Source organism: Amblyomma americanum, chromosome 10, assembly GCF_052857255.1.
Source record: "Amblyomma americanum isolate KBUSLIRL-KWMA chromosome 10, ASM5285725v1, whole genome shotgun sequence".
Taxonomy (NCBI): Eukaryota; Metazoa; Arthropoda; class Arachnida; order Ixodida; family Ixodidae; genus Amblyomma; species Amblyomma americanum.
Window position 1 is genome coordinate 120,262,005 of NC_135506.1, and position 22,616 is coordinate 120,284,620.

General features: G+C 49.8%; 1 protein-coding gene across 2 annotated transcripts; it reads right to left on the minus strand.

The window, feature by feature from the left end:
- Nucleotides 1-8,493: 8,493 nt before the first annotated feature.
- On the minus strand, nucleotides 8,494-22,607 carry LOC144107659 (uncharacterized). 2 transcript variants are annotated; one of them, XM_077640762.1, is made up of 2 exons: nucleotides 21,207-22,607; nucleotides 8,494-9,854 (listed from the first exon to the last, which is right to left on the minus strand). In XM_077640762.1, the coding sequence occupies exons 1-2, from the start codon at nucleotides 21,402-21,404 to the stop codon at nucleotides 9,279-9,281; spliced, it is 774 nt and encodes a 257-aa protein (XP_077496888.1). In that variant the 5' UTR covers nucleotides 21,405-22,607; the 3' UTR covers nucleotides 8,494-9,278. The 2 variants fall into 2 exon arrangements, with proteins under 2 accessions (XP_077496888.1, XP_077496887.1); XM_077640761.1 differs by having other exon boundaries at nucleotides 8,494-9,857; nucleotides 21,207-22,604.
- Nucleotides 22,608-22,616: the final 9 nt, after the last annotated feature.

Consider the following 22,616-nt stretch of genomic DNA (forward strand, 5'->3'; position numbering starts at 1 on the left):
TGTGCAGCAGTGTTGGTTTTTCCTTGCAAGGCCTGCATTTCTAGCAATTTCTGCCATTGCAGCGCGTACTCAACATTTTTTTATTTCCTGCACCCTCAATTAGCAAAGCATTTTAGAGGTGGGTGGGGTTGAAACAAAAGGAAAACATGTACAAGGCAAGCATTTGCATGCAGAAAAAAATATGTTTACCACAAGTCATTACAGGAAAATAATCAAAAACTGAAGTCCAACACTCTTAAGTCAGATAATTGGGACACAAGGCAGGAAATCGGGTTATATTGTCACGGCTTGCTTGACGTAGAGGCCGGCGGCGAGCACAGCTGGTGATAGCCGGAGCACAACAACACACGAACCAGAACACAGGTCCGCCAGCAGCAGCGTCGTCTTCGGCACGCGGCAATCGCACTTAAACTTTCTCTTCGCTACACTACCTCCCCCTATAAAGAAGCATCGTCCCGATGCTAATCCGAGAGCAAAAATCGCGCGGCGGAAAACCACACAGGGGCCCAGAAATCTTGCTGGCCGATGTAGAAGGCAGTGGAAAATGCAGGCGATTATCGCGTGTAATACGGCATAAGCCGGCCAACGTGCACAATTTCAGAACGGGAGGAACGGCGAGACGACGGTCGCAGTCCTTCGGGCAGCACCTCGTAGTTCAGCTCACCGATGCGGCGAAGAACCGTATACGGGCCAAAGTAGCGCTTCATGAGTTTCTCGGAGAGATCTCGACGCCGCACCGGCGTCCACACCCATACCTTGTCACCAGGGTAAAAATGGACATCACGTCGACGGAGATTGTACCGACGAGCGTCTGTATGCTGTTGGTTCTGGAGACGGAGTCGAGCGAGTTGCCGAGCTTCTTCGGCGCGCTCGCAGACTAGACGGGCATCATCGACTACGTCGACAGACGGCTCGTGTGGCAACATAACGTCAAGCATTGTGGTGACCTGTCTGCCATGCACCAGCTGGAAAGGGGACATACCTGTCGTCTCCTGGACTGCGGTATTATACGCGAAGGTAACGTAGGGCAGTACCTCGTCCCAACTGCGATGGACGACGACCACATACATGGCGATCATGTCAGCCATCGTCTTGTTCAGCCTCTCCGTCAGCCCATTGGTTTGTGGGTGGTACGCCGTAGTTCGGCGGTGGCTGGTGCAGCTGAGTCGGAGGATCTCCTGTGTGAGCTGTGCCAGAAACGCGGCACCCCGGTCAGTGTTCAAAACGGCAGGGGCACCATGACGGAGCACAATGCGCTCAATAAAAAAAACTGGGCGGTCTCAGCAGCCGTCGCAGAAGGAAGTGCTCGGGACTCGGCGTATCGGGTTAGGTAGTCGGTGGCTATGATAATGTACTTGTTACCCGACTTCGACGTTGGAAATGGGCCGGGAAAATCCATTCCGATTGTGTGGAACGGAGCATGCGGTGGTTCTAGCGGCTGGAGAAGACCAGCTGGTCGTGTAGAAGGTCTTTTCCGTCTTTGACACTCTCGACAAGTTTTGACGTAGTGACGGACGTACTTGGGAAGTAGCGGCCAATAATACTTCTCTCGAAGATGTGCAAGTGTTCGGCTGTAGTCAAGGTGACCAGCAGTAGGATCATCGTGACAAGCTTCAGCCACCTCGTCGCGCAAGTCTTCTGGCACAACAAGGAGCCATGACCTCGGGCTGCTGTCGAAGTTCTGCTTGTACAATACGCCGTGCAGAATCCGGAACGTCGCCAGAATACGCAGGAAAACACGGGGCACCACGTCTTCGTGGCCTTCCAGGTGTGCAATCAGCTGACGAATCTGAGCATCACTGCGCTGCCCAGCAGCCATACCTGCCGTGTTCAATGCCCCAAGGAAGCCGTCCTCGTCGTCATTATCACCCCCTGGCGCCGGATTCACGGGGGCTCGAGGCAAACAGTCAGCATCATGATGTTTGCGGCCGGATTTGTAGATGATGGTGACGTCGTATTCCTGTAGCTGCAGGCTGCACCGAGCAAGGCGGTCAGCGGGTTCCTTGAGATTGGCGAGCCAGCACAAGGAATGGTGGTCGGTAACGACGCGAAAATTGCGACCGTACAGGTAGGGCCGGAATTTGGTGATCGCCCAGATGACCGCGAGACACTCTTTTTCAGTTGTCGAGTAATTGCCCTCCGCCTTCGAAAGAGCTCGGCTGGCATAGGCAATAACCCGCTCGGCGCCGTCCTGGATTTGACAAGCACTGCCCCTAGTCTTTTGTTGCTGGCGTCCGTGTGGAGTTCAGTGTCGGCATCTTGATCGAAATGGCCTAGTATAGGAGGCGCTGCAAAGACGTGCTTTAATTGGCGGAATGCTGATTGCTGCCCCTCGGTCCACTCAAAGGCGACGCTATCCTTTGTAAGACGGTAAAGTGGCGCTGCGATCTGGGCGAAGTTGCGAGCGAAACGTCTCAAGTACGCGCAGAGGCCGAGAAAGCTGCGGACAGACTTCTTGTCGTATGGTGGAGGGAAGGATTCTACGGCAGCCGTTTTCTCTGGATCTGGCTTCACACCCATTTGGCTGACGACATGGCCTAGGAACTTCAGCTCACTGTATGCGAAGCGGCACTTCGAAGGCTTGAGCGTGAGTCCGGCGGTTAGGAGAGCTTGAAGAACCGCTTCAAGGCGCACAACATGGTCAGCGAAAGTGCTGGAGAAGATGACGTCATCCAGATACACGAGACACGTCTGCCACTTCAGTCTGGCGAGCACAGTATCCGTGACTCGTTGAAATGTCGCGGGCGCTGTACACAGGTCAAACGGCATGACCGTAAATTCGTAGAGCCCATCCGGTGTTATAAATGCGGTCTTCTCGCGGTCGCGCTCATCCACATCAATCGGCCAGTATCCACTGTTCAAGTCGATGGACGAAAAATAGCGGGCATGACGGAGGCGGTAGAGAGTGTCGTCGATGCGAGGTAGTGGATACACGTCCTTCTTGGTCACCTTATTGAGTCGCCTGTAGTCGACGCAAAATCGAAGGGTCCCGTCTTTTTTCTTGACCTCTACTATACAGGGGCGGCCCACGGACTGTTGGATGGCTGGATGACGTCGTCGTTAATCATTTCGCGCACTTGCTCTTGTATGGCTTCACTCTCCTTCAAGGAAACGCGGTATGGCGGTTGGCGAATCGGGGGCGTCGCGGTATCGACAATAATTCTATGCTTGGCGACGGGCGTCTCGCGGACTCGGGATGTCGTCGCGAAACAGTTGTGGTATCGATGCAAAAGCGAGAGCAGTTTGCTTCTGTGGGAAGGCTCAAGCTTGGGATCGATGTCCAGGGGCAACGTTGTAATGTCACATGACCCGGGCGGGGCCTCCTCCTCAGGCAGCGCAGCAGCTTCGCGAACGTCGCTAAGTTCGTCCAGTTGGGCTATAACTACCCCTCTCGTCAGGTGCTGCGGCTCGTTCCTGAAGTTGTCACTAAAATGTTGGCATGCCCACGTTGAACATTGGCGATCCCTCGCGCTACCCCAATGCCCCGCGAAAGTAGCAACTGGACACTTCCTTCGAGAACGCCTTCGCCACATGCGGTGGTATCGGCTCGGACCGGCAGGAAAACGGTCGACAACGGCCGCAAGTGAACATGGTCGGCATCAACTTTCATGGCAGCGCGGGGGGTGGGGGCGACTCGAGGGGGTATTGGTGATGAAGAACGTGCGCGGAGGGTCAACTTGTTCCGCACTACGTCGATTACAGCGCCATACTCACGGAGAAAGTCCATGCCAAGAATAACGTCTTTGGAGCAATTCTCCAGGATCATGAATGTGGTTGGGCACGTCTCACCTTGAATCTCAACGCGGGCAGTGCACTTGCCAACAGGGTTTACGAGGTGACCTCCCGCGCTACGTATGGGCGGGCCGTCCCACTGGGTGGTAACCTTGCGAAGACGCCGAGAGAAGTTGCCGCTGAAGACCGAGTAATCTGCACCCGTGTCGACAAGCGCCGTTAATTCACGACCGTCGATTAAAACGTTTACATTGCTAGAGGCCACAGAACAGTCTTCGCTTCCAAGGGTGCAATTAGTCGAGCGGAGACATTCCAACGTAGGCGGAGGTTCGTTACTGCGTTCAACACCGGCAACGCCACCTCCAGGCGTCGCCGTACTTAGTTTTCCCGACGTGGCGAAAGGCTCTCACGGCGAGATCCGCGAGAAGAGGGTGATGATCGGCGAGGGGGTGGCGACCGGGAGGTGCGAGATGAAGCTGACACTTGCGATTGAGAGCGTCGAAGGTAGTCCTGTATATCGCGGGGCTGTTCACCGTGGCGGGGGCGCGGATCAGCCCGGTTGAAACCTCGAAGGCCGAGTTCGCGCGGTACGGGCAGTAGCGGTATAAGTGGTCAGGTTCACCGCAGTGGAAACACAGCGGCCTCCGGTCTGCAGTCCTCCAGATGTCGGTTTTTCTGCGGCCCAGTGGTTCCAGGTCCAGGCGTGCATCAGACGGGGGCACGAACTCGTGGCGTCGAGAGCCGGAATCGGCAGCGGCCTGGTACTGACGATGTACGGGAGGTGGACGACGGACGGCGGCGGCGTAGCTCAGAGATGGTTGGTCGGCTGCAGCTACAATGGGTACGCCTTCGGACGCCAGCGCGTGTCGCAGTTCGTCCCGAACAGCAGTCGCGATGGAGACAGATGCAGGCTGTTCAGGAGCTGGGAACAGCCTTTTCAGCTCCTCTCGGACGACGTCGCGGATAATTTCACGAACATCGGCCAGGCCACCACCGCTCAGGCCGGACGAAGCAAGACTTGAGACAACAGGAAGGGCGCTTAGTCGCCGACAGTGACTGGTTCTTGTCGCCAATGCGTGCTTGATGTTGGTAGCTTCAGCGATGAATTCGGCTACTGTGGTAGGAGGATTGCGCACGAGGCCTCCAAAGATGTCATTCCGGATACTCCTCATCAAGGCCCGCACCTTCTTCTCTTCAGTAGCCCGAGGGTCAGCGCGGGCACTCAGACGCAGTACGTCCTCGACGAAACTTCTCACGCACTCGGTGGGAACCTGGATACGAGCGTGGAGCAGATCTTCCGCATGCTGTTGCCGATGCTGGTTTGCAAATGTGCGTACCAGTTCGCTCTTGCATATCTCCCATGATGTTAGCGACGCCTCGTGGTTCTCGAACCAGTATTTCGCTGTGGCATCTAAAGAGAAATACAGGTTCTGCAGATATTAATCGGGTGTCCACCCATTATGTCGAGCTACCCGTTCATAGTGGTGGACCCAGTCTTCAACATCATCAAGTCCATCGCCACGGAACGGAGTGACAGATCTTGGGGTGACAGGCACGTATACGATCCTCAGCACAATCACGGAGTCGGTTTTTGTTGTAACTGGGACGGCATGGTGGCGTTGGTCATCCTATATGTCCTCGATCCCGCGGGCAAGAGTCCGAATTCCGGCGCTTGGCCTTGCTGCCGTCGGCTAGCGCGAGTCTGTTTCTCCCGAGGGTTCCAGGAAAACCCGACAGCCGGGACTTAGTACCGGGCTCGAATTGCGAGGTGGGGCGTGTGGCATGAGATGCGCACCCAGCACCTCCACCAAATGTCACGGCTTGCTTGACGTAGAGGCCGGCGGCGAGCACAGCTGGTGACAGCCGGAGCACAAGAACACACGAACCAGAACACAGGTCCGCCAGCAGCAGCGTTGTCTTCGGCACGCGGCAATCGCACTTCAACTTTCTCTTCGCTACAATATCACAACAAACAAATTTTTAAAATGCCATGTAACAAAATAGCTGGTTCAAATTGAATATTTAACAAGTACAAGAACATAATTAAGGCACGTGCTGCATTGGAAATGAAGAGATTTGTCATTATAAAACTTAAAAGGAGGACGCCGACCAAAAGTAAAAAACAAAAACAACAAAATGACGTTTCGGCTCCCGTACGGGAGTCTTGTTCACAATGAGAAGGATTAGAAAGTTCATCAGGATTAAATACGTTTGAAAAGAGGGCACAGGGAGCGTGCGTATACAGGAGTTAGATTTGCAGTGTTGCGATTGAGGGTGCGATTAGTCGTTTGAATGAATAATGATTCGAGGTGAAGGCGACTGTTGAGATTCTTTTCAGTTGCCAGCACGTGTGCCCTACCCCAGTCAATATCGTGGCCAGTTGATACGGAGTGTTCGACGATAGCATTAGAGTTCACTTTTTTGTTTTTAACATCATTACAATGTTCTTTTAGGCGTCTTTTAAAATCACCAGTTTCGCCGATGTAGACGCTGTCACAATCGGAACACGGGACGCTGTAAACAACGCCAGGGTACTTTTCTTTGGGGAGAACGTCTTTGACGATAACCAGCGCATGCCGAAGTTTCCTTGTGGGGACATGGGCAACGTGAACTTGGAATGTGCGCAGAATACGCGCCAAGGCTTCGCTTATTCCAGGTGTGTAGGGAACAGCGGCACGTTTCAGAGGGGACAACACGGGAGTTTCACGTGTCAGGCAAGATAACTGCTTTTCAACGGATGCCACAAAAGCAGCTGGGTACTCGTTGCGCGCGAGTTCTTGCCGTACAGTACCGAAGTCGACTGCCCGATCTTCAGGAAAACTGCATATGCATGCGTTCTGCGCGTTTGAACAAGGTTGTGGCAACAATTTCTTTTGATTAGCCGGGTGCACAGATTTGAAGTTAAGGTATCTTCCGGTGTGGGTGGATTTCCTGTAGACGCTGAATGATAGCTTTCCACTGTTTCGTCTTACCAATACGTCCAGGAAGGGCAACGCGCCATTCATTTCTTCTTCGACGGTGAAATCAATCGCTTCTTCAATGTAATTTAAATGGGACGAAAAGGCCAGCAAATCATCTTTCCGAATGAGGCAGAAGCAGTCATCTACATATCTAAGAAAAATTCTTGGCGGTGATGGGGATGTTTCAAGGGCACGGCGCTCAACAAATTCCATAGTCAGATTCGCGACAGTCACTGAGATGAGGCACCCATTGGTGTGCCCTGAAGTTGTCGGTAAAAAGAGCCTTGGGAGATGAAATAAGTGTTGTCCAGGCAGAACTGTAAGAGCCTGCGGAGATCTGGAATGTCAATGGGGGTCCTTTGAGGTAAACAATTGTCAGCTTCAAGGGCAGCAGAACACACTTGTACGGCGAGGTCAACGGGAACACATATGAAAAGCGACGACGTCAAACGAAACCATGTACTCGTCATCGTCCGGTGAAAACGTCGCTTACCTTCTTCATGAAGTCAGTCGAGTTGCATACGTGTGTTGAGACGAGACCGACATGGCATGAGGATCCGGTGAAGGTAGCTGCATAAACTGTGAAGAGGAGAACGACTGTAGTCGTCTACGATGGGCCGCTTCGGCATACCAGGTTTGTGGACCTTTGGAAGCCCGTAGAGAGCGGCAGCGGAACCATTCGTGCACAACAGTTTGAAGTAAAGTGTTTTGTGGGAAGGAGGAACGAATTTGAACATGTCAGAAAGAAGTTTTTGTAAAGCACGCTGCACCTTTGCGGTCGGGTCCTTGTCGAGACGGGAGTAGGTACGTGGCATCATCTTGCAGTAGGCTTTGCATTCTGCTTATGTAGTCATTGCGGTCCAGAAGAACTGTCGTGTTTCCTTTGTCTGCTGGAAGTATAACAAGATCCATGTTATTGCGAAGGCTCCTCACAGCTTCACGCTGTTCAGTGGTCAGTGGGGGCGTGTGATGCTGCGGGTGGTACCTGGAGAGGACGCTGACAGCACGAGTCCTTGCTTCATCTCGGCGCGAAGGTTCAACCTGGTTAACCGCGTTTTTCACGGCACACGCAAGTTTTTTGGCATCCAGGGTAGGTCCAGTGTCGAAATTTAGGCCCAGGTTTAAAACGGAAAGCTCGGCGCTGTTGGGTTTATAAGAAGAAAGGTTATGGACAACTGTTGAAGGTGCAGCTTTCTCTGTAGTTGAAGGGAACGGAAGAAGTTGACGTAATTTGTTATTGTGTGCAAGGTCAGCGGACAGAGACAGCATGGTTGCTTTATGATTGGCATGCAGCTGAATGCTAGGAAATTCCTTCGGATAGCGGGATTCCAGGAGGCGGCGGTCAAAAAAGGCTTCATTTTCCAGTGCTCTAAGCTTTTCTTTGCATTCAAGTATTATTGCAAAAAAAAATTAAGAATGATTCACGAACGCAAAATCAAATGAAGAGCGTCAGCTAAGTTATTCTCGCCTATATTTTCGAGAGATTTCGGATACCAAAGTTTACATCAAGAAATGACGATTCATTTGGTACCACCCACATCCGCCGCCGATCACTGGTTCACCCTCCCTCACACACACACACACGCCATTTCATCCCTTGACGTCATAATCAGTGCCATCTCTATCCACCATATTGGACCGTGACATCATCATTGTCAAGCGGTAGCTGGTTGTTTCTACAATGCTATTGTAGATGGCGCTATAAGTCTCAATGCGAGATGTGCTGTCTTCTAGTTGCTGCCACAGACGGTGCTGTGATCTCAGGGTGGTAGCAGACCCCACTAAATCTCGAAACGTGATGAGTAAGAGCAAACGCTCTTGAAAGGGCACAGGGCAACATAGAGCTTTATTCTCCATCAGTGATGGGGGAGGCGAGGCTTGAAGCTGCAAGCGCAGCTTGACTTGCCCTTATCCCTACATGAAAACGATAGAAGACATGTGGCAGCAAACCTGTGCAATAATGCAACATCAAAATTGAAAGCAAAGACAGAAATTTGATGCTTCGTAACAGAACTGAAACATGACATCAGAAGGCAAGTATATTAATGAACCATAAAAACTACATTCATGTAAAAAACAATAACATCTGTTACAGTGGAAAATCAAAGCATGTAGCACCTCAAAGGTAACATTAGAAGTGTAGGGTCTGATTTTTATTGAAGAAAAATGCCGATGAGGTGCATTGCATTCAGCTGTAAGGTATCAGCATCATTGGACAAATGGAAGATTAACACACACATTCCTCACTATACATGACAAAATTAGGAAATCAATAAGCACTGTGTCCTCAGTTATGCCAAACATGAAAAATCAAACAGAAACACTTTGGTGACATCATCAGGAAAAAGCAAAACGCAATTTTGCAGAAAAGAACATACTAGTTATTCACACATGCGATGCTAGTCAGGAGGTGGCTCCATGGTTCGAGTTGGAGAACATCAGTTGTAAGAATGAATTTAAGAAATGCATTTGTGCCACCTTACATGGTCTGGAAGAAATCGTCAACATGACAGCCACACTTCTGGAACACATTCATTCACTGCCCACAGATTGTCCCACTGCCGAATGGCTCACCAGAGACGAGCACTACATACTCGCTTGACTGTCGCTTAACAGTCGCTTGACGATCACTTTACAGTCACCAACAGTGTCTTCAGATGCACAAGCATGGTAGCGGGCTATGTGCTGGGCAAGGTGGCCGGGCCTCAAAAAGGACTTGGGGCAGAGGTCGCACTTAAAGCGCTTGGTGCTCTTGTGCCTCTGCAGGTGGTCGGCTAGGTAGTTGCGGGCCACAAATTTCGCCGGGCATAGGTGGCAATGAAAAGGCTTGCGGCCCTCGTGCCCCAGCAGGTGGGTGCGAAGGTCCCGGCCCTTGTGGAAGCTCTTGGTGCAGAGGTGGCACTTGTGGCGCTTCTCCTCCGTCCGGAGTACAGTTAGGTGGGAGGCAAGCATGGCGGGTTCCTGGAACGACTTCGGGCACACGGCGCACTTGTACGGGGACTCCTTTTTGCTGCTGCTGTCCTCCTCACCCAGTGTGTTTATGCCATCGCTACTGGGCTCGTTCTGGAGGTGCCCTGGTTTCCTGTCCCCTGAGTCATGAGCTGGTGCCACTGACCTGCTCATGACTGTCCCAGCAACAGATGGGCTTGCATGTTTCTCAGCCTGCTGCATTAAGATTTGGAGCATAGAGTAAGATGGACAGAAACACTGGCTCTTGTGCACCACAATGCATTTGACGCATGCTGCTAATGTAGCGCTAGCATCATGTAGTCAGCTTTCTGCTGTGCTCTTCCGTTCCACTTCCCTTGTATAACTGACACTCCTTTGTGCGCCCTGTCCCATTTACCACCCTCCTCAAAGACATGATCTGGTAGACATGCCATTTGCTGACATTTTTTTAAAACAAGATACAACCACGAGTGGCAGTCAGGGATGTGGGAATATTCTTCCGTGGGTTCTGATTAAATCACAGCGCCATTTATCATGTGTACTCTAAAGCTTCATTCTGATGAAGCACTAGTCCTGTGGTTTTTCAGTGTAGTTGTTCTCCTGTGTATTCTGCTCCATGGTTTCAAGAAAGACGTAGGCATCTAAGCTAAGAAACTTGTCAAAATACAATGAACCTAGAGTGAAGCTTGTTCCTCGCGTGATGCAACTGCTGCATTCAACCAATGGACAGAAACATAGGGTATATTCCACAATCAACAACTCATCATCAATATTAGCGTACGACATAGTATTTTACATGAAGTGCTTGAGCAGTCCCATGGGCAAGGCTTACTCAGAATGCACAAAACCTATCATTACAGCAAACCATCAGGCATACGAATGCTCAGGAAAACACAAACAGTCAGCAATAAGCTTCACTGAACCTGGCAGGCAAACATATCCCTCTTACCTTAATCACTTCAGTTTACCTTGCGTCCTACTGGGGCAACCAAACCTACACTGGCTTTCAAATTATAAAATGAATAGTGACTATAACTTCACATAGCTTTCTAGTCCTGCAATAAGCCCTAACTGGTCAGCATGGTCTAGAAGCCCATCTAAACCCTGATGATACAGGCTTCTGTAGGTTTACACCCCTCCTAGATGCATAAAAAACCCTCTAGAACAGGTCCCGAATCAGTTAGATATTCGAAGTCAAGAAACCAAACTGACTCCAGTTCTAATGATTTCCATATAGAATAAAAAAATGCCTGGGCATGCAGTTGGCTGCTAGTCGGGTCCGATGCGCATTTTTGTGATATTAATTCTCAGTGCTATTTAACATCATGTCTATTCATCACAAGATGCTCAAAGTAAGCAGATAATGCGCTTTTTGAGTACAATGACCCCTTTGCAGTCGACAAAAACTTGGTCACTCTAAAACACTATGACCCCTACGTGATAAGACAATAAGTATAATGGGTCGAGGCGTCATCTCCCAACAAGAAGCCAACACCCCCTTCATTCCTTCAAATTACTTTTTTAAGGTACACTGCATATTAACTCACGCAAACTTATAGTTGCACCTTTAGTCAGCACATTAAAGTTGTGGATTCTATATGCTGTACATCAGTGCCATATATCAACATATATTAGTATCAACTATATCTCATAGCCACTGCAGTGTCTCGGTGATTGATGCTCGGCTGGTCTGCATCATAACCACTGAGTTATGAGTCAGTGCACATTAAAGAACCCCAGATAGTCGAAATTATCTGCAGCCCTCCACTACGGTGTCCCTCATTGCCTAAGTCGCTTAGGGACGTTAAACCCTCACAACCAACTAATTATACCTCAGCTTTTTCGTTGATGCTTAGAGTATCATACAAGTAACCTGAAAAAAAAAAGCCTGCTATGCCCAAATTTCCAAATTAATTCTGATGAACTTCAAGCATTGCTATCAATTTCAGAACACAGGCCCATAAATTTGACAACACTGAGTGACACAAAAAAATCATCCATTTAAACTCCTATACTAGTCAAGTCTGTCATCTCCTGGCAAGCTCTCTCAGGGGACGAAAGACCTGATTAAGAAATGCCAAGGTATGGAAGCCTCACTCCCCATAGATAGGACAGAGTTGGCAGAACTGTCAGAGCTAAGTAATAAGCATAAGGAAAATGTCATAAGGAAGTACAATATGGAGAGGATTGAGCAAGCTCTAAAGATGGAAGGTAGACTAACATCAGCCTAGAGGAAACTAGTTATTGGCGAAAATAAAAAGCATATGCACTGAGAGACAAGGAGGGCAATGTTGTTACCTATAGGGATAAGATAGCTAAAATAGTGGAAGGGCTTTATGTGAATCTGCACAGCAGCCGAAATAATCGGGGTGCCAGTGATGAAGCCAGTGGTGTGAACTAACTGGACATCCTACCGGTAATGAAAGGAGATGCAGAGCCACCTTTTAAGCAATTCTAAGAGAAAAAGTTGCAGGCGACGATCAGGTAACTAGATCTGTGTCTCACGAAATCAAGAGCACTGGAACTTTGGAAGAACACTAGTAGCATCGTCTTAACCCATAAAAAGAGAACATGTCAAGGATTTGAGAAATTCCTGACCAATCAGCTTACTGCCCATGGTTTACAAGGAATGGTGATACCTCGTTACAGTGTACCTCGCATGACCGCGGAAAAGCTAGGTATGCTGTACCTGAGAACAGTCTCGATATATCTACCCCACCACTGATTGTGACTGTATTCTCACTGTGGGTTTGGTTTCAATTCTTGTACAATCAAACTCTTCCTGCATAGAACAATGCATATGATTGCTTTCCTTGAGTACAGGTCTCCTACGTGCACTGCCTGTTTTACTTGCTTTGTCCTGATTTTGTGTTTTCTTAGTATTGTATATTTATTTCGTGACAGCTGTATAAGATGCTACTCTAAGAATACATAGGCAGTGGTGAGGCTGAAAAGTAGGTGCCGTGCGTTATCATGATATTTTGGTCGTGGTCCATAAGGCAAGCAACGGTAAAGAAAGTTGAAATTCACATGGGTGTTTGAGAGGGTACTCTCATAAGAGCCCTAAATTTCTGCGGCAGAAAATTTTAAATTCCGCAAACTGAGAACAAAGAATGTGTGATATTCAGTGGGAAACCTCTGTCATTTAACGCATGCGGTCTTTTGTGCACCAGTGGTCGCCATGCTGTTGCTTCTTGTCTCGATGTTTTGTTTCGTGCTGCTCCGCTCTGCATTTATTTGGCCATTTTTTTTCCTTTCCTACATCTCACAGCTCTTTCACTGGCTTCTTTACTTTCTTAACAGCCCATACCGCCTTTTTTCCACGTTTGTAGCAACTGTTTCATGTCAGTGCGTGACCAGAGTTGTCAAGAAGTTTGCTTTTCATCTTTGATGAACCAGTGCAAAAAGACAATGGACTATAAGAGAAGGAGGACAACACCCAGACAATTAAATCATGTTTCCATTCTACTATTGTCGTGCGCGGCTGGCTTGGGCAGATCCGGAGCCCCAAGTACCGTAATCACGTACGGAACGCTGCCTGTGTGTCTACAAGGGTGCGTACGCTGTGATCCATTTCCTTTTGACTCCACATGGAACTAATGAGTCAAGCGGACAGCGACGGAGGGCAGTTCTGGGTGCGCAGGCGACCCAGCTTGGCAGGGCCCCAATGTTCGCAGCCCCGCTCCGAGAAGCAGCAACGGACGCGCGACGCCTTTCATCCCTACCGCGGCGACGCTGCCCAAGGCCATGACCCGGGCGGCGGTCGTTCAGTGTGTGGCTAGGAGGCAATTTTGGAGACGCGTTCCTCATGTTTACTGTGAGCGCTTATCAGCTCCATATGACTGCCAGGCACTTCCTGTGCACGTGGGGGCATCAAGAAGAATTGGGGAGCGGTGGCGCCTTAAGTGGCCACTTGGGGACGGCTTTCAACAATCTGTGCGGTCCTCGCATGCTCTTTAAGCAAATAAACTTGCCGCCCCGCAGGGGAGGATGGAGTGATCCGAGAGGGGAATTGTTAGTATTCGTGACAATGACCTGTCCCCTCTCCCCAATCTTTGATTGGGCGTGTTTTACTCTCCTCTGTCTCTTTTTCAATGTGTTTTCCTTTCCCATGTGTTTTATTGGATGTGTTTTCCTTTCCCCGGTCCTTGATTGGATGCGTGCTTGTGTTTTGACCTAATTGGTTGGTGTCCCCACTGAGGGCGGGGACTTAGGGATTAAAAGAAGACGTTTTGGTGAGACCGGGGGTTGATTTCGTCTGGTCACTCTGCAGATCAATCACTATGTACATAGTTGTTCTTCTTGTTGTACCTTCCGTTCTGTCTCAACTATTTTATTTGTGATAAATAGTTTACTTCCTGAAGTTCCACGAGTAATGTGACTGAGCAAGTTTAGAACCTCAAGACGTCGGCATCCAACAACTTCTACCTTTCCCCTTCGGGCTGACATCAAAGAAGAGAAAGGGGTAAAAGGAACACAACTGGCGCAGTCGGCAGGATTGCGACGTCTTCCTACTCGAGGCAACTGAAGGAGGGCGGAAGTACAAGGCGGTGAACGAGCTATAGCGTGGCACGTCCAGAGAAGATTTCAAGAGTGACAGCTGATCAACGCCGACGTAACGCTGAAGGTTCAAGTCAGCAGGCAGCTGAAGGAACCAGGTGACCGGAGTCAAGGAGGGCGCTGTTGATCAGGAGGAGCCGACGACGACGTGGATCAAGGAGACGAGTTCCAACCAGGACCGCGCGGCGCAGCGACCAACTTCCGGGCCAGTCTTCCATGCTGGGGCACCGGCAGCCTCATAAAGCGGAGCTTCGGTAGCCAGGCGAGTACCTTTCTGTTTCTGTCGGGCTTGTGCTTATGCCAAAGCCTTGGGTTTTGAGAAGTGACAGTGTTAAACAGAAAGAGATGGAGAACGGGGCAGGAAACGGAATGTTGGCAGCCGCGAGTCAGGCAAATGAGGGTCCGACGTACCCTCTGACAGCGCGCCGGTGCAACAAATGACCGAGTTGCAAGTGCAATTACGAATTGCTGAACTAGCGGTGGAAAAGGAGCAGTTGGCTTTGGAAAATACAAGGCTGAATCTTAAGCAGAGCGGAACAGCGGGTGGGCTTGGTGAGAGCGCGGGAGCGAGCGGAAGAATGAACGAGGACAGAAGGTTGAAATTTGCTAACCTTATGAAAGGCGTCCTCACGCCGATGCCGTTTCAAGAAGCCCTGGTGCCGGGGTGGTTCGAGGACGTAGAGGCCACGTTGGGGTCATACGAAGCTCCAATCCAGTGGTGGGCTGGACTAGTTTTGCCACACCTAAGCGAGAGGGCACGCATGCTACTCACGCGGTTGTGCGCCGAGGAAAGGAGCGAGTACGCACTCCTGAAAGCTAAAGTGTTAGACGGCTTGAAGCTCACTGTCGCCGAATACAAGCGTCTTTACTCATCCGCGAGCAAAAACCCAAATGAGACGTGGGAGCAGTTTGCGGTACGCCTGCAGAACTACCTGGAATACTATTTAAACAGTTGTCAGGTAAATTCGGTAGAGGAGTTCAAACTGCTAGCTGTCGCGGACCGACTAAGGGAAGCCCTCAGTGCAGAGGCGGCGAGAGCGCACGTTGCTCTAAATGATAAGCCAGGGTTCCTAAAACCTAGTGAAATTGTCACGCTGGCAGAAAACTACGACGAAAGCCGAAGATATAAGGTCGGGAAAGCAGTGAGCGCGGCGATGGCGACGAACGAGGCAGTCGAGGTAACACAGTGCGACGGAATCCAGTCCCGACCAAACAACACGCGGCCCCGGGGATGTGGACAGTGTTTCCATTGCCACGGGCATGGGCACATCGCAAGATTTTGCCCGAAAAGGCAAACCGCGGAAAAGCCAAACATGGGGGGCGGACGCGCAGACCAGAAACCGGTAATCGCCAAAATATCGGTCCCCTTGCATGACAGGGAGACAGTGCACGGCTCAGTAGAAAGACAGCCCGCGGAGGAGAAGGTCAGCGCCGGAAAGGTGATATTGTTGAGTAGTGGGAACGCTATAAGTGCGCGCATTGACTCAGGGGCTGACATCACGGTCATCCGCAGGTCGCTCGTGCCGCGATATGAATGCGCGGGGGCAACAATAAAACTCACCAGGGCTTTCGGAAAGCAGGTTGTCGCAGAGCTGGCATACGTTCCCCTAGTAACAACTCAGGGAGCACCACGAGTATCATTTGACCCGTCGGAGCGGGGCATACTGTGTGCAGTCACAGACGAGCTTATAACTGGGATAAGCGCGTTAATCACTCCCGAAGACTATGAGCAGCTTCTGAGCGATCGTGTCCATACGCAAGAACAGGGAGAAGCCGAGGTTTCTGACGAAGAAATCAAAGAGAGGGAGAAGCGGGTTGGCGAGGTTCTAGCGGGCGCGTTAGCAGGAGATTGCAGCGAAGGGGAAACCGCGGTGGCACAGACGACGCGGCAACGGTTTCGTGAGGCGCAGATTGGAGACGAATCACTCCAGGAAGCGTGGGCTCAGGCTAGAGAGGGAACACACGGCATGACGGTCCGGGACGAGCTTTTGTTCCACCAGGAGCCTGTTGTTGGGCATCCGTGTACTCAGCTTGTCCTCCCAACCGAACGACGCGCAGAGTTGTTAAAAATGGCGCACGACTCAGTGTGGGCAGGTCATCTCGGCGAGTGGAAAACGGTTCAGCGGATAAAGGCTTCATTCTTCTGGCCCGGGGTCACACGCGACGTGAAGCAGTACTGTCACTCATGCCACTCATGTCAGGTGAAGTCGCGTGCACGCACAGCAGATCGAGTGCCGATTGCGCCGGTCGCTAGACCAGAGGCCGCATTCCAAGTGGTGTACATCGACTGCATAGGACCAATAGAACCACCGTCAGCTTGAGAGCACCACAATGCACTTTGTGTAGTGGACATGAACACGCGTTGGCCCGAAGTCGTGCGTTTAAATGCGCTGACCGCTAAGGCCACGTGTGACGCTCTTTTGCAAATATTCGCGCGCCTGGGAGTCCCTGAAACAGTGTGCTGTGACCAGGGCACAAATTTTACCGCAAAGCAAATCCATGCTATTCCAGATTATTCAGGACCACGGACGTGACTGGGATAGGCTTGTGCCATTCTTGCTCTGGGCTTATAGAGAGGTTCCTAATGAGATGACCGGGCAGTCGCCGTTTGAGTTAATGTATGGCAGAATACCGACCGGACTGCTATCCATTCTCCAAAAAACTTGGACGGGAGACTGGGCGGTACCAGATTCTTTGCCAACGCCGGCGGCAGAGTACCTGTCAGCTTTGCGCGAGAAGCTGGCCGAGGCAAACGCAAAGGCTAGTAACAACAGCACGGTAGCGCAACGCAGGTACACTGGACAATACAACTTGCATGCTGTCGATAAACATTTCACAGATGGGCAGCAGGTGTTGTTGCTTGAAAGGGATGGCGAGGGAAAGTTGATGTCCAAGTGGACGGGGCCTGTGACGGTAATGCGGAAGACGCGCCCGTACAGTTATCTGATCAAACTCGACAATGGCGCATGTCGTACTGTCCACGCAAACAAGCTCAGAGCATACCACGCACGGGTGAATGCAGTAGGGGTGATATTCGAGGGTGACGCGGAGTTCGGCGACGTGCCCACGTTCCCCATGCGCTCAGTGCCAGGCGACGCGCTGCCGCCAGGTGCTCTCGAACATTTGAACGAAGCGCAGCGCCGAGAACTAGAGGCACTGATCGAGGAGAATGGCCAGGTTTTCAGCAGTAGGCCCGGCAAATGCACGCTAGGAGTGCACAAAATCGTGCTAAAGGAGGGTGCTCAGCCACGGGCTGGCCATGCGTACAAGTTCCCGATGGCGTATCGGAAGGAAGTGGAGAGGCAAGTACATGAGCTCCTGGAGTGGGGACTAATATATCCCGTTGAGAGTCCTCATGCTCACCCAGTGGTTTGCATCGCTAAAAAGGATGGGGGGCTGCGCCTGTGCTGCGATTATCGGAAGTTGAATGCGATAACCAAGCAGGACGCCTTCCCGATGAGCCTACCGTCCGAGCTGCTGTTCCGAGTAGCAAAGGCCAACTTCATCAGCCTAATAGACTTGCTGAGAGGCTATTGGCAAATATCCCTTGACGAGCAGGCACAGGCCCTCACGGCATTCGTCACTCCGGTGGGGCAGTACGCATGGAAGGTCATGCCCTTCGGCCTTCGAAATGCGAGTTCGACATTTCAGATGGTCATAAACCAGGTACCAGCACCGTACCGCGAGTACGTATGCGCCTACATAGATGACCTCGCAATTTATTCAGACACCTGGGAGGAGCATTTGAGGCACGTTCGGGCGGTGCTCGCTTCGATCTCAGCCGCCGGGTTCACCGTGAACGCAGGCAAATGTCATTTCGCGAGACGAGAAGTCGAATTTTTGGGCCATGTGGTTGGGTCAGGGAAGCGCAGCGCTAATCCAGGAAAGGTCAAGGCAATAGACGAGATGCTGAGGCCCCAAACAAAGAAGGAGCTCAGAAGCTTTCTGGGCTTAGCTAACTATTGCCGACAATATGTCCCCGACTATTCCCGCGTCGTGCTCCCACTGACGAGCTTAACTAACAGGCGGACACCGCAGCGGCTCCCATGGGATGACGAGGCGCAGAAAGCTTTTTATGAGGAGAAAGCTTGCTTGAAGAGCGCATCCTCACTTCATGCGCCTGACCCAAGTGGTGAGTTCGTGCTCACAACCGATGCTTCGGACTACGTGGTGGGTGCCTGCCTTGCCCAGTGCGATGACGAGGGCCGCGAGCAGCCTATCGCTTTTCTGAGCAAAAAGCTAAGCCCGGCTCAGACCCGCTGGGCGACTATCGAGAAGGAGGCTTATGCCATCATTTGGGCATTAGCGCGACTTGAAGTCTGGTTGTGTGGCGCACAAATTCGGGTCATAACGGACCATAACCCGCTCCAATATTTGACTCTGAGTAGTCCGCACAGCGCCAAACTAACATGCTGGGCACTCGCTCTGCAGCGATTCGATATCCGGGTTGAGCACAAAAAGGGGGAGCAAAACGCGAATGCCGATGCAATGTCGCGACTCGTAGCTGCCAACTAGAGGCGTGGGGGAATCCGGGGCCTGGAGTTATGTCATTTATTGAGGTGTACCCTGAGGGTTTGGCAACGCATATGGTTCGGCAGCGGCAGGTGGTGCTTCTTCGGCTCCGGGCCCGTGGCACGTTGGTCTGTTCGGTTTTCTGTGTGTGCTTCATTCCAAGATGTTATGCAGCACACTTGGTAGGGAGGTGTCGTGCGCGGCTGGCTTGGGCACATCAGGAGCCCCAAGTAATCACGTACGGAACGCCGCCTGTGTGTGTACAAGAGTGCGTACGCTGTGATCCATTTCCTTTTGACTCCACATAGAACTAATGAGTCAAGCGGACGGCGACGGAGGGCAGTTCGGGGTGCGCATGCGACCCAGCTTGGCCGGGCCCCATTGTTCGCAGCTCCGTTTCGAGAAGCAGCAACGGACGCGCGACGCCTTTCATCCCTACCGCGGCGACGCTGCCCAAGGCCATGACCCGGGCGGCGGTCGTTCAGTGTGTGGCTAGGAGGCAATTTTGGAGACGCGTTCCTCATGTTCACTGTGAGCGCTTATCAGCTCCATATGACTGCCAGGCACTTCCTGTGCACGTGGGGGCATCAAGAAGAATTGGAGAGCGGTGGCGCCTCAAGTGGCCCCTCGGGGACGGCTTTCGACAATCTGTGCGGTCCTCGCATGCTCTTTAAGCAAATAAACTTGCCGCCCCGCGGGGGAGGATGGAGTGATCCGAGAGGGGAATTGTTAGTATTCGTGACAATGACCTGTCCCCTCTCCCCAATCTTTGATTGGGCGTGTTTTACTCTCCTCTGTCTCTTTTTCAATGTGTTTTCCTTTCCCATGTGTTTTATTGGATGTGTTTTCCTTTCCCCGGTCCTTGATTGGATGCGTGCTTGTGTTTTGACCTAATTGGTTGGTGTCCCCACTGAAGGCGGGGACTTAGAGATTAAAATAAGACGTTTTGGTGAGACCGGGGGTTGATTTCGTCTGGTCACTCTGCGTATCAATCACTATGTACATAGTTGTTCTCCTTGTTGTACCTTCCTTTCTGTCTCAACTATTTTATTTGTGATTAAACAGTTTACTTCCTGAAGTTCCACGAGTAATGTGACTGAGCAAGTTTAGAACCTCAAGACGTCGGCATCCAACAACTTCTACCTTTCCCCTTCGGGCTGACATCAAAGAAGAGAAAAGGGTAAAAGGAACACAACTACTATCATTCCTACACAAATTCCTATCAGTCCACAAAGACAATACAATATAAATCAAATTACTCCTAAAACACAATTCCACACAAAACAATAAAATAAAGCGTCTATCCCTCTCGTCATCAGGTACCCTGGAACATTCCTTTTTCGCGTACATACTATGGCCAACAAAGAATTGCGCACACACTGCCAAGCATTCTTAACCGCTTCCACTCGGAAGGAGTGGATATGGAAAGGCTTAAAAACAACCGCATTTCACTGAACATAGCGAACACATGTGATGTCAAGAGAAATAATCAATGTGGATTAGTTTTTCATTTCATTGAAATTATTAGTGTTTTCGCATTAGACAGATGCATTGCATATGTATGTCTCTCATCCATGTATATTTGTCCGAATCTTTAATTTTTATATTTCTTTTTTTTTCCCTGTAATAAAAAAAATGATTGCCCTTTGCCTGGTGCCTTTGTAAATTTCTAGGCTTTGAAACCTGTAGTCTTGTGTGCAGTATTTATTCTTTTTTTTCTGTAATCTTGTAACGGGATATATGCAAGCTGTTACTGTTGCCTTTGGGGGGATGGAGTGCTGTCAAGCTGTGTTAAAACACCTTTTTCTCCACCCTCCCTTTTCACTTTTTGTGTGGAATAAATAAATGTTCAAATTCAAATTCAAAAAATCGACAATTTTCGCACAATTGTAGGAAACTAGAGGCTTCACTCATAAGCTGGTACAAAAAGAGGGGGGGTTGGGGAGAGTTAAGATATCTCTCTAATGCGATAATCATTTCTTACATGATATCATAAGTGTATCATAGTTTTTCTTCCATGGCCGACCACACACCCATCACTACATCTGTGTGTCTCTTCATTTTCGTTTATGTGCCTGATGATCATGATGGATTTTAATGGCGCAAGGACAGCTCTGGCCAACGAGCACCATGGCACAAGGTATTTTTTTCTACTCAAGGTGGGATTTGAGACCCACTTCGCAAGCATTGCACCCCAGACAAACTAAGCACCAGGACAAGAGAAAGTTTGTACCCATTGTATCACTGGTGGGCAACCATAGGCATTGAGGATCGAATCCTGCATCTCCCGCATGCGAAGCAGATGCTCTGACCACTAGGCCACCTCTGCTGTGTGTTTTGCATGCCTGTATGTCCAGCTCAAAGATACCTTGTAATGAGAAGGTACATGCTGACACTTTAATTGGGTATCAACTGCAGCGTTTACCCTCTTCAAAGTGTGAAATGCCCATGCTGCTACTTAGTATTTAGAAATTTGAACCATATTTCAAATACCTGGCTGTTTTGTTGCTCGACCGGCTCCAGCTTCACACGCCAGAGAGGCACGTAGTGGACGCGGAAGTGGGTGGAAGGTGCCAAAGCAACCATAGTGCCAGTCGGACCGGCACTGGCATGTCCATTGGATGGTGCTGCTGGAGGATTCGAATGTTCCACGACTGCATCAAAAGATAGTGCAAAGTGAAGGACTCGCATGTAGAAGATAATTCAATGCAAGCATTTCATGACCACAGAATACAAACTCCCAAAAAAACCCATCCTACATCTAAGAGAAAACTCTGAACAAAATCCTCATTGAGTAGAAAATGATGTGCCTGTTTCTAGTCCCGACATATACCATGCTGACAGGAGCAGCACTTATAATGGCAAAAGTCCCATATATCCAAGACAACCGCCTTCTGGTAAGTGGTAGGAGAACCAATGCTTTGTTAACCATGAGACATGGGTGGGTCAATCAGCCGTGCAATTATTGTAAAGGCTAATCACACCTGGGTGATTCCATGAAAGATCAAACAGCCTAAATATTTCAAATGTCTAATTTTGCTCGGTTATTTTATATATTAAGCACACATTATTTAGTAGGCCAACAGTGACTTTTGTTTTGCGAAAATGCTAATATTTGAGGAGAAAAAAAGATTAGAAATGATGTCGCAGCAGAAGCAGCGTTTTCAACCACAGCTCAATTTTGCAATTTTTCAATGATGTAAGAATCTAGATATGAAATCCATGATGGATATATTTTTCGTGCTAAATGTACAGGTGAAAAGGAATATGTCAGGCTTATTTCAGTCAATTTAAGCAAGTTGTCGCTTACTAGAAAAAATTTCGAAAACGACACAAGTCTCAAACGAAGCTATTTTCAAGAACTTGTTTCATCGCAAATATAAACCACACCTCCTTCAAATTTGCACAATAGATGAGCATCGAGGTGCTAAAAGTGTACTGACTTTCACTTTTATATAATATATGGAAATGCAACAAGTATTGCCCTAAGTCTGGCATATTAGAATATAGCAGTGTTTTTCAAAAATCAAGGGAAAAAAACCGCATCTCCACTTTTTCCTAAAAACTCCTGAAACAAGTCTGTAGAGGGAGATGAAAAAGAATATGAAAAAACATGTTGCATTATTTTGTTTCCAAAAATGTTATCCAAGCTCAAACTTGTAGCTTTTTGAGCATTGGCAGGAACGTTTAATTGATGAGGCGGAAGCTGGAAATGCCCTTCTCTGCTCTAAATTTTCATCAAATCCCAAGGCTGAGACCTTTTCCATCAAGAGAGGGCATTGCTCTTTGTGGGCAAATACCGATCTGTGACATAAGCAGGATTCTGTGGCGCCACTATCCCAGAGTACGGGTAGAAACTGGTAGTGCGGCACTGCCTCTACCGTGACGTCGTTTACAATTTCT